This window comes from Filicampus tigris, chromosome 13, assembly GCF_054856515.1.
Source record: "Filicampus tigris isolate MCC_2025a chromosome 13, RoL_Ftig_1.0, whole genome shotgun sequence".
Taxonomy (NCBI): domain Eukaryota; kingdom Metazoa; phylum Chordata; class Actinopteri; order Syngnathiformes; family Syngnathidae; genus Filicampus; species Filicampus tigris.
The window spans coordinates 15,565,813-15,577,867 of NC_141229.1; the positions used below are offsets into that span (position 1 = coordinate 15,565,813).

General features: G+C 41.2%; 1 protein-coding gene across 3 annotated transcripts in view; it reads left to right on the forward strand.

Annotated features, from left to right (window-relative positions):
• The window catches only part of runx3 (RUNX family transcription factor 3), a 59,173-nt gene that overhangs the window by 24,275 nt on the left and 22,843 nt on the right, over positions 1-12,055 (forward strand). For all 3 annotated transcript variants that reach the window (XM_086049609.1, XM_086049610.1, XM_086049611.1), the window contains 3 exons: positions 3,375-3,616; positions 4,043-4,199; positions 5,427-5,531. In XM_086049609.1, coding sequence (XP_085905735.1) covers positions 3,375-3,616; positions 4,043-4,199; positions 5,427-5,531 — 504 coding nt within the window. The remainder of the gene's footprint in view (positions 1-3,374; positions 3,617-4,042; positions 4,200-5,426; positions 5,532-12,055) is intronic.

Genomic DNA, 12,055 nt, shown 5'->3' on the forward strand with positions numbered 1-12,055 from the left:
TGTTTTAAGGAAGATTTAACATTCATGTCAGCCAAGTATTAAAAGAAGCTAACCTTAATTAACAACATGCTCAACAATGAAGTCATAACTGTGTTGACACAGGTGCTTGGTGTCACTGATTTTTGACCATTCTTGACCAGTCAAACAAGTGTATAAGAAGTTATTAATGATTATTGTTCAAACACTAAACAATAAAACGCTTTAATTTTGTGAAGTGAAATTGTGTATGGTGAAGCTGGACAAATGTACTGCGAGGACACACACACACACACACACATTCACTCACATATATATGCTGAGGCCTATCTGAGGTGAGTTTGAGGTTTTGCATGTCCCCCAGCGGTTCTGTCTTGATTTCAGGCCTGACCCACCTAAATCATTAAAAAGCAGTCAGGGCAGTGGCGAGCTCCGATCTATGTGGCTGAAATTGTAGAAAGTGAATGCTGAAATGCAGCGGTCTAAATGTGACAGGGCACATTAAGGCCAGGTCGGGGCATATAACTGGAGTGTGTGGTCACAATTTAATAATGAACCACCTCAATGACTAAAATATCACGTATCAAGTATTATCATTATCCGCATTGAGCCTTACTAGAAATAGAGGTTGTGTGGTCATATCATGTTGGGGTGGGGAAGGTGGGGATCATCTGAAAGGATTGGGCTTTGTAAATTGAGGTTTGAGAACCAAATAATAGCAGCTATTGTTGTAGAGCTGCTACTCTGCATCCTGACTGCTGTTGAGGTGCGCTTAAGCAAGGCACTGAATCAAGTTTCAGCTCAGGGCCGGAGCACTGCTTGCCTGAATGTGTGTGCGTGTGTGTGATCTTCTTCTCAGTGTGCTGTGTAGCAAAAATATACAGAAGGGTGAGAATTGAATTTCTTCATGATGAGGATTAAAATGTATATATATATATATATATATATATATATATATATACAATTAAATAAGAGGGGTTATGTTATGTTATTTTATTAGTTATTAGTTATGTTATGAGTGGGAAGGGCTGGACTTTCACACTTTTCCCTCCACAGGGTCCTTATGAAGTAATGTTCTTCATTCATCGACCACTTTTCAATTTACACTCCAAAGCACTCCATAAAAGGTGCCTGCAAAAAAAAAAAAAAAAAGCGAATAGTTCCCGGATTGCTATCCCTTTAATATAATGTAGACATTCTGTTGGCATATATTTGAGTGCATTTAACTTGCAGCTATCTAAATAGTTAATTAAAACAATTCAATTTTATAAACATTTTGAAAACATAAAACCTTTTTTGTCCAATACACTTCGTCGCTGGTATGTGGTGAGACTTCATGTGAGAGTTTATTTTTTATTTTATTTTTATTTTTGAAAGCCCTTGGCTGTGACTCGTCAGTGTAACAGAGAGGGCAATCATAGTAAACTCTTTGAAGACCACAATATACAGCACGGACTACGAGATTTAAAAACCGCGAGGTTAATAATGTTAAAATGATTAAAACTGTTTAATTTGTATGCTATTAAAGAAGTATCCTCATTGTAACTGTTTCTTCGGAAGCATGATTCCTCTATGTGTGATGTTTTTTTTAATAGGCTACTACAGTTCTTATTCGGGTTATTTCAATCGTATATTCTATTCTATAACGTTGTGTATTTGTTAAATCACAGATTCCGCTATAAATTCCCAAATGAACAATTCTAATAAATAACAACGAATACACGGCCGCTTTAATGTTGTTTTAGGCGTTTACCTAAACTAAATACATAGATAAAAACGTTTCTACAAATAAACTATTCAATGACATAGTCAACAGTGTAAAAGTGAACATCTTTCAGTCTATAATGTGCTACGACTGAACGAATACATGTAGAAAATTCAAGATCATTTTAATTCTCACGTGGCAGGATTGTATTTTGAAATAGATTATATAAAAAATATACAATATATTTTATTGATAAAGATCTTGAATAGAAAAATCGTACAATTTAATTTTTGGGAGGATTAGAGGGTATTAATTTAGTTCCTTTGATCTGTTTTAGAGAAGAGAAGAAAGTGTCCTCTCCACGCAGACGCTATTTGAAATTAAAGGCAAATGCGCCAACTAGTGTGTGCAAGCAGAACCACACCAGGTTTTCCGGCTGCTCTCGAATAAATCCACTCTTACTTTGATCCAATAAACATTAAAGATGTTTGCCTAATTTAGTTCGCTGCTTCAAGTGTAATCGAGTATTTATATAGCTCGAGTCTGCTCTTTTTTCGTTCGTTTTCATGAGAAAAACCAAAGATCTAGATTTTTAAAAAATGCAGAAGAGAAGAGAAGCATTTAAAAGCTCAACTCAATGAAAACATACACAAATAAATTTGCCTTTTTTCATCACTGCCAGCTCACAATTTAATGTATTGGAGCAAATGTTAAATGTTAAAACCAGCTTTTTGTCAGAATTTCAGAAATGAGTGATTCCAATATGAAGTAATTCTGTGCGTGTTGAACTTGTAAGTCACAATTCATTGTATAAATGCAACCTAAATGATTTTTAAACTGAAAAGGGTTTTTTTCTTCATAAAAAGAGAATAAGCACTGATCGTGTCCATTCTGATTTTAAAACGTATAGATACAAAAGAAAGAGATGGCTCAATAATTGAGTTTGAGGCAGAAGAAGCAACGGCGGCGGAGACTTTGATTGGTCTGCTGAAAGCCCAACCCAGAAGATTCATTGGTGGAAACCATCTCCACACTCCCGACCACTAAAGACTAAAATGACTCGGGTAAAATAATACGCGGCACTCTTGAGCTCTCCATTCAGCCTCGCGACGTCTTCGCGCGTCCTCAATCTGCTCTGCGGTGGATAACTTGGAGTGAAACATCTCTGCAGGCACCCGGCAGCCCCTCGATTGGGGTGTTTTTTTTTCTTTTGTTTTGGGGGACGAGGACCTGGATAAAGTTTTGCGCACGTTTTACGCGCGGGAGGACACTTTGTACAGCTTCGCTGATGCTGTAGCTGTTTTACTGGACTCTTGCGAGATCTGAAGTGCCTTGTTATTTTAGATACTTTGCTCTCATTTAGACGTGCAAGTCAGTCAGCTGGATTTTTTTTTTTTTCTTTTACGCCACGGCTGGATTTCTTTGTCGCCGTCAAACGCTATTTTCATTAACTTTTATTACGCATTTAACGAGTGTCACGAGACATTCTTAGTGATTCAGCACCAGATGATCTAGCTCTCAATCATCCATTTTTTTTTTCAAATCTGTGGTTGAGAGCCCTCCCTCTCATCGCCTCCATCCTCAGCACTCAAGAAAGAAGACAGCAGACTTTGAAGAGCTGTGCAAACTTGTGCACCGACCCCCGTCAGTTTGCCACTGACCCGAGCTGTTGTTGTGATGCATATTCCCGTAGAGCCGCCCACCACCAGACGGTTCACGCCGCCCTCCGCCTCCTTCACCTGTAGTAAGCTCGTAGACGGCAACGGGGCCATGGCCACCCCGGGCCCGCTCAGGGCGAGACCCGACACCAGGAATGTGGTGGACGTCCTGGCGGACCACGCCGGCGAGCTGGTCCGCACTGACAGCCCCAACTTCCTCTGCTCAGTCCTGCCGTCTCACTGGAGGTGCAACAAGACCCTGCCCGTGGCTTTTAAGGCAAGATATTACAAGTCATTTAGTTAACATGCCACGTAAAGCGTCATTGAACAAATAAATGCATGACAATGATTTTTTTTTTTCAAACATGTATCAGTTAAGAAATCCAGCTGCAACTGGTAAACGCATATATTTCTATAAATATAGATGTATAGTTAAAACACAATTTAACTAGACTGGATGCAAAAAATGTTGCATAACTGTCGCCTAAAAGAGAAACAAAATTGCCATACGTTTGCATCTATAATAATAACTAAGCATCATAGAAACATGACACGCACATATTTAAGGTCAGTACATTGAATTAGAAATATCTTTTCAGGCGAATTTTCCGTGTCTAAACATGATGGGGAAAATATGTTACAAAAGGATGCGGGTTTGGGGGCTCCGCAGTGACATTTTTTTTTTTTGTCTTCACGCATGCAGGTTGTGGCCCTCGGCGATGTCCCTGACGGCACTCTGGTCACCGTAATGGCCGGCAACGACGAGAACTACTCGGCCGAGCTGAGGAACGCCTCCGCCGTGATGAAGAACCAAGTGGCCCGCTTCAACGACCTGCGCTTCGTTGGGAGGAGCGGACGAGGTGAAAACGCAACACAATTATGCAAGAAATGTTATTGAGGAATTAAGTCAAATATAAACATAAAATAAAAATAAAATATGTGTTAAAAAGTAGATTTTTAAAAAATGTCAGGTGCATTTTCAATTTTCAATATTCAAAATTCTAAATGTGTAATAATTTGGAACCGGGTGCAGCGCGTCCCCGCGGTTGGTGCGTCGAGCATGTGAGTGCACACAGATTTCTGAATCCGCGGGGTGACCAATTTACTGTCCATATACCCCGAGAGATGGATGAGAGTGGCGCACGTCATTTTTAAATTGATTTTCGCAGGTCTCCTACATGTTAACGCGTGAGCTTGCGCTGCGTTGTTATTGACCCAAATAATTGAAAAATAAATTACAATAATAATGATCATGTCCATGTTCAGGGGCATGGACCACCGGGGGTTAATTGGGCTATAACTGACAGTGGACCTAAATAATGATAATAATAATAATAATAATAATAATAATAATAATAATAATAACAACAAATGTATATTCTAATTTACATATTGAGGTATAGAGGCCAAACCTATTTTTTCCCCAAGGGGCCCCACGTTCCTGGCACCTCTATATATCAAAGGCTAAAATAGATTTAATGTTGGCATTGTCTGAGAAGTCTTCCAGCTATATCACAATATTTTTAAAATCTCTTTAGAAGTCTTTCTGGCTTTTGTAGGAGCCTTTTAATGTGTATTTTATTTTGAAGTTCATGAACAATGAAAGCAGCCTATTGTCTTTGAATTATAAGGTAGCCCACACATATGATTTAGGCAGTAAATTAACACCGTGGTTTCCCCCCTTCCTCCCACACAGTCTCTTTTTAAGACTAGATGTCTCTCTCATGTCTGCATGGGACGAGACCCCCCCACTTGCCCCCTCCACTAACTTGGATGCAGATGGGAGTAAGATCCCGCCTTGTTGAACAATAAACGATCACTGTGAGCATTTTCAGGCAATCTGGAGCACATTCTCTCAATAAGCCAAATCATATAACCACTGTCAGGCCCTCAACTGAGGTGGTCCCAAGTGCTTTTTTTCCCTCTCTTTTTCTTCCATTTATTATTTTTCAATGCCAAAGGCCTCAGCGACACAAAAGCTGCCAACGCTTAGAGGCTGCAGGAAACAATAAACTGTTAAAAACAAAGGGTTTTAAGAAATTATATTAATGTCAGACATCTAATTGCTGTGCAATGCTGCTTTACAGGAAAAAGCTTCACTCTGACCATCACCGTTTTCACCGGACCACCTCAAGTGGCCACTTACCACCGTGCCATCAAGGTCACCGTGGATGGGCCTCGTGAACCACGCAGTGAGTACACACACGTACGCATGCACGCACGCACACACACACACACACACACACACACACACACACACACAGGGGTACCAGCTGCTGTGGTACAGTCACCAAACAGAGCAAGGCAGTCTGTTGATTTGGCATCAGAGAATCGGCACAGCCGATTGGCACCTTAGTGGAGGGAAAAACCCGCTTTTATAACCACAGCACTAAATAGTATAGCACTTGTTAATAGAAAAAAATGTGGAGTTACGTATTTTGGATTTTATTTGTTAGTGAATATCAAGACTGAAATGCGGAACTTTTTTATTTGTGTCCGCATAATAAGAAAATTCTCACAAAATTCTGAGATGTTGTTGAGAGACTACTATGTTATGTTATTTTATGTTATGTTATGTTATGTTATGTTATGTTATGTTTTGTTATGTTATGTTATGTTATGTTATGTTATGTTATGTTATGTTATGTTATGTTATGTTATCACTCCAAAAACAGTTGGGGTAAAAATAACACGATTTTGGGTGAAAAATGGATCAATCCACTATATGGGTCAATTTGACCCACCTTCTTGCGTTGTTTTGAACAAAACAGTCCAATTTTCGGGGTTGTTTTGTTCAACGCTACCCATTTTGGGGGTTGTTTTCTGCAAAAACGACCCAGAAAATTTGGTCAAATTGACCCAAGTAGTGGGTCGGACAATGTTTGACCCAAAATTGTGTTATTTTTAAACCAAATGTTTTAGACTGTATGTTATGTTATGTTATGTTATGTTATGTAAAATGTTAGGATTCGACAGAACAGACCACTTTTTGCATTCGGGGGCGATTGCACAGATTTACTCAATAATCCAAGATTTCATGCAAATCACTTGAGTAGTTTTTGCGTAGACCTTCCCGACAACAATGACACTAAACAATAGATGTGCTCTATTGTTGTCCTTCTTCCTCATATTTGTTGGATTCATCAGTGGGTTACATTGTCTCCAATTGCTATTTTTCTTAGCTGACACGGCTATCGGCATCCTACAAACATGCCCCGTAATTAAGAGCCTGAACCGTACAGTGGCATGTTCAATTCTTCCGCTTGGTGAAAAAGTAGCTTTCGATAACCTCCCACGACCCACCAGATCATCTTTACCTCCTAGTCAGACCAAGAGTCATACTTGACCAGTTATTCGCTGTAAGTAAATTGCTGACTTAACACACAGCTTGACGTGCAGCAACTGTCGTCTCCAGCAGGGAGAAGCTGTGGCTTCTCAAGCTCACAATCGCATGTGCTTGAATGCTGCTGGCTGCTGTGAGGGATGAAGTACAGCAGCCCTTCGATGAGTCAGGGCCCGATGGCTGCAGCTATGTGCGCATGCAATGCCTGCCATTTTTCATGAGCTACGAGGTGGGATAGATGGGATGGGTAGGATTTCATGACCATTCCAACGGAGGGATCCAGTTTTTAATGGTTCTAGCGTGCAGGGTTTCCGAGCGGTCCACACGAGCAGATAGCTGGGGCTTGCGCTCATGTCTGTGCGCCGGGATATTTGGAACAGCGGGGGATTTAGTTCAGTCAAAACAGAGCACGGCGAGCGAGGTATCAAGTGCCACATGAGGGGGTGTACGCCTGGCAGAGGGGCCGAGGGGCACTCGGAGAGGGCCTTCAGCACCCACCGACATCCCCCACGGCCCCTCTGCAAGGTTGCACGCTATTTGCAGCGACGAGAGAACAGTGAGTGCAAATTGGGCGGGACCAGATAAGAATAAACAGTGAATGTGCGCGTGGATAGTTTCAATCAGATTGTGTGTGTATGCATGCGCGTGCACTCGCATGTGCATCTGCAAGCGTCTCAGCTTGAAATAACCGTGCGCGTAAAGGACGTCTCCTGTCTGTCTGTCAAAATGTTACAGCTCCAGCTGAGGCGTCAGAGTGGCCATGCTTCTTTTACACTGGCCCATTTCTAAAAGGTGACACTGTTTAATATAGGGCAGGACCGATTTAGGACCCGGCCAAAGCTGATGCATGGGGGTTCACTCAATGTAAAATGGTACAAGATGTTCAAGCGTTTTTGAGGGTTGGTAACTTGGTTAATAGCACCCAAAACACGAGGTTCAACTGCACAATCTAATGGCAACCAATACAAGCGTTGTATTCACATTTGCTTTTATAATACTGCTACTAATAATAATGCTCCATTTTGATCGAGAGTCAATTTTCGAAACACCTCTCAGTATGATGCTTTGAAATTCTACCAGTGCAAAATACAACCACAAAAAATAAACATATTGTTAAATTAACACCTCCCTGACTATGTCAATTAAAAAAAAAAAGAAAAGAAAATGATTATCATTGTTTTGATAAAGCGCTTGTGTTGGATTGAATTAGATTTCTAATGACATTTTGAAATGAATGTTTTATGATTCAATACTTCAAGCAGATGCCCTCTTCAGTCTAGTTGAACCTTTTAGAACCGCAAAAGAGCAATACAAGTGGAAATAAAGAGCCTCTTTTATATACATATATATAAATATATTTAAAAAAATAAGTACATTGAAAGAATTTACTGTAATATCAGTCATGTCACGTCAAAGCACATGACATACACGCGGCCATTCATGAATTATTAGGACCATATAAAATCATCCATTCTAACCGCAAGGCCCCACTTGACATCATCCGTGCAACCTTTACAGGCAAGAAAGACACAGAGGCACTTTTGACAACACATAATACTAAACAGCATTTTTTTCATAACAAGTCTAATTCTCAGTTGTGCGTTTCCGTGCCGCTTCACTCTTTCTTCACTCAACTTCTCCTGCCTTCACCCGTTATGTTGCACTTGTCAGTGCAGCGCGGGGAAACCGAGCTTGGCTGTGCCCTGCTTACTTGTTCACAGGCATTGTGGGTGTGTGCTTGCATGGCACTGAAGGGGTGTTTGAGGTTGGTAATTAGGGTGATGATTCAGCATATCATTCCACAGTATACGAAAAACATAATATGCTGTAAAATCTGCTTAAGGAGAAAGTTGGGTGCACACTGCACATTTTCATCATGCTGTGAATTCACACAGACTTATGTCCCCAAGTTAAATGTTCAGCCAAGTATTTCTGTCTCCCTCACTGCCGATTTCCTCATCACACATCCGGCATGCGTCACCCCACTCGATCTATCTGTCGTATTATTATCAAACTTCTGCTGAGGCCAAACTGGAAGCACAACTGTCGCAACTGAAAGCTCCCCCTCTTCTACTTCTCAGAAGCAGTTTTGACTAAAACCAACAGACACTGGAAAAAGTTGGTTGTCGTTGCTATCAGTTCCCGCACACCGCACGCCCTGCATGGTTCCTCTCACCAATGAATCCTGCAACTATATTTTGGGTGCTCTTCTCAATGCCGTACTTATGCATGAGATCAGCCGCTCCCTATACACTCACGGGTTTGGCGCTGTTTGTATTTCTGTATCTGCAGCGCACTTTGCTGTCAGATGAATCAGAACTTTCATCAAGTCATCACGTATGAGTTTGATATTCAAATGGTATTTTCAGCTACTGACATCAGCTAACTAAAATAAAATAGCAGGAGGGTATTCACCAGACTCTTGATTAAATATTATATGACAGACTACAATCATTTTCGGTATTGACAATTATAGAAAAGCATTTATCTATATTCCGAATCTTTCTGTATTGTTACCTCAGAGAAGCAAAATATTAGAAACACACCTCAGTATTTTACTGTGCTATTATTCATCACTAAAAGAACAATCACAAAAACTCATTGAAATGGATTGGTAAATTAATACATGACAGTTTTTCTCTCAAGTCAGCAATATTCTCTTTGTATGTCAACTTTAGAGTCAGAGAGAAATGTACAAGTGAGTCTAAAATGTCAGTCATCTGTCAAAAGTCAATTCATTATTTAAAAGAAACAGCTCTATTCCTAACTTATTTCAGTGAGTCCAAACTGGCCAGACTAGCTTGCAAACGTTTTCTTCCTCTAAACATCCAAATGACTTTTGGAGCTGTTGAATCGAACAGCAGAGTTTCACAGATAACATTTCTGAGGCATAGCATGCAGTGACACTCGAAATCATTATGAATACACACACACTCGTGCAAACATACACATACCCCAAGTCCGCCTTTATACTCCTGGAGTTGTAGGTAGCTGCACACACCCAGTCGAATAAATACAGGCAACAAAACACCACTGAATGGGTGTGTGTGTGTGTGTGTGTATGTGTGGCTATTTGCATTTGGCACACATACTGTACAAAGTATGCAAATAGACACACAATGACATTTGCTTCTTTTTCCTACGATATTGCAGTCCTTCCATAAAGTCAACAAAAGGCTCTTTGGTTGTTGTTGTGTACGTGTGTGCGTGCGTGCGTGTGTGCGTCGAGGCGCTCGTGCACCTGCCAGGTGCTTCCATCGCTTTAAGTCGGCGCCTCGTGGGCCACGCCCCTGCTCCACAAATCACATGAAAGGCTCGGCCTCGGTGCGAATTGCTCACTCAAAGGCAACTTTGATGTTTGAAAATGGAGATGGGTGTCTTTGAAAGACAGGCCTGCGGGTGTATCAGTGCCATGGGAGGGCGTGTGCTGGGTGCTTTCCTGACTGCTAATGCCTTGCGCTGTGACTGGTTGATGAACTGTATAACCTGGAGACATTGCGGCCTGCACACGCTGCCGGCTTCTCTGTCTTGTGTAGGTAGCATTCAACTCATACACAGAGAAGAAAACAGGATGATTTTATACGGTGTATGGTTGAGAACCCAAACCAAAAGTTCTGCTTTTTACTTGTTGGGTGTACTACTTGGCCTCAAGGCAACCAAAGACAAGGCAAAACAACCAAAGACAGTCTAATGTAGTCGGACAGCGGTCGATCTCAAAATCGTATTCTTGTGACGGGTGACAAATGCTGTCCAAAAATGTGCGCATTTTGAATTGTGAAGTGTTACATTTTCACTGCAACTTCACTTCAATTATTATTATTGTTCATCCATGTTATTATTACTAGCCCCACATTTGTGCCGAATAACGATCCGCAAACCGATTATTTTTCACACATATTTTTTTACACACGGCAGTTGTCAGTTTTGTTGAATCGTGTAGCCTAATACCTTTACCTAGAGCGTTACTAACATACTCTTTTGTCTATTAACAGCACTTCCAAGTTGCAACCCAGAGACAAAGTTTCTACTACTAAAAGGGGAAAAAAAAGATAGTCAAAGTCAAAGACTATGTGCTGTCTAAGCCAGCTGATGTCTGAGAAAGCCACAATAGCCTCAGGCTCAAGTGCCCTCTCTTTTTCCACTCAGACTAAAATTTCCACCCTATATTTGCTGACGCCAGATAGAACACCAAGACACACTATGAATTACCAAATTATTTACAGAGGCCCCAGACAACACTCTGAATTCATTGCGAGCGATCATGCAAGTATGCCGGCAAGGAAGACGTTTTCAGAGAATGACCTAGACACGCCGCTTCTCGCCGCCTCTCGCCTCCCTCCGTCTCCCCTCGAGCCGCTAAATGCACCAGCCAAGCGTCTTTCCTGTTTACTTACCTACGAGGGGAAGTAAAATGCTCGCTCTGTGTGTCCTCGCTCTTCCATATTTACTTGGACCCACACAGGAGGGACCCATTACAAGCTTTCAGGCATAATTCAATAAAAGTTCCGATCTGCATTTAGAAAAATAAATGGCCCATGAGTGAGGGAATATTTTCTCCTCGGCTGCATTATGACAATAAACCGTTTTCTCTCGTCGAGGCATCAGGCACAGGGGTGAAGTGGAGTGTGTGTGTGTGCGCGTGTGTTTGTGTGTGTGTGGTGCGGGTAAGCACCTGCTGGTTACTGGAAAGGACTTTGTGTACCACTACCATGTGGCTTGGATGTTTATTTCTTCAGGCTTTATTGGTTAGGAACAGTGAGCAAATAATAGGTGAAGCAAGGCCTTTTTTGTCATTCCAGGAGTACAGAAGGTTGTAATCCTGTACGTAAACACAGAGGGAAGCCTTGGCATGTAAAACCAAACTGGAAATATCATAGAAGAAGAGAGGCCCATTCTTTGCAACCCCACCTCTTGTGCCTGTGTGAAAGTGACACATTGTGTGTTTACTTGCCTGCGCAGTGGAAAAAGTCATACATTTTATACTTCACACATTACTTGTTCAAATGTCATGAGCACAGAGTGGCAAATGCACAATACTGTGCGCGAGATAGTATGCAGTGACGTGTTATGGCAGAGGAGCCGTTTCACACGTTTACTGGCATTGCATTTATGTATGTGACAGCAACAGCAGCGCTTTCCTTTCTCACAGCCTCGTGAGGCCCCACTTTTCACAAAAATGTCTTTACAGCGATATGTTTAATGTCCTGTGAAAACATGAAAGTACAATTTTGTAATAAAAAAAAAAATTACATTAATGTGAAAGTGATGTCTGTAACGCGGAAATGCCATTCACATAAAAAATAAGAAAAATGTTGGAAAAAATAGACATCAGTGTTTTTCACTGGACAGCAACGGTATGTTGTATGTGCCTCC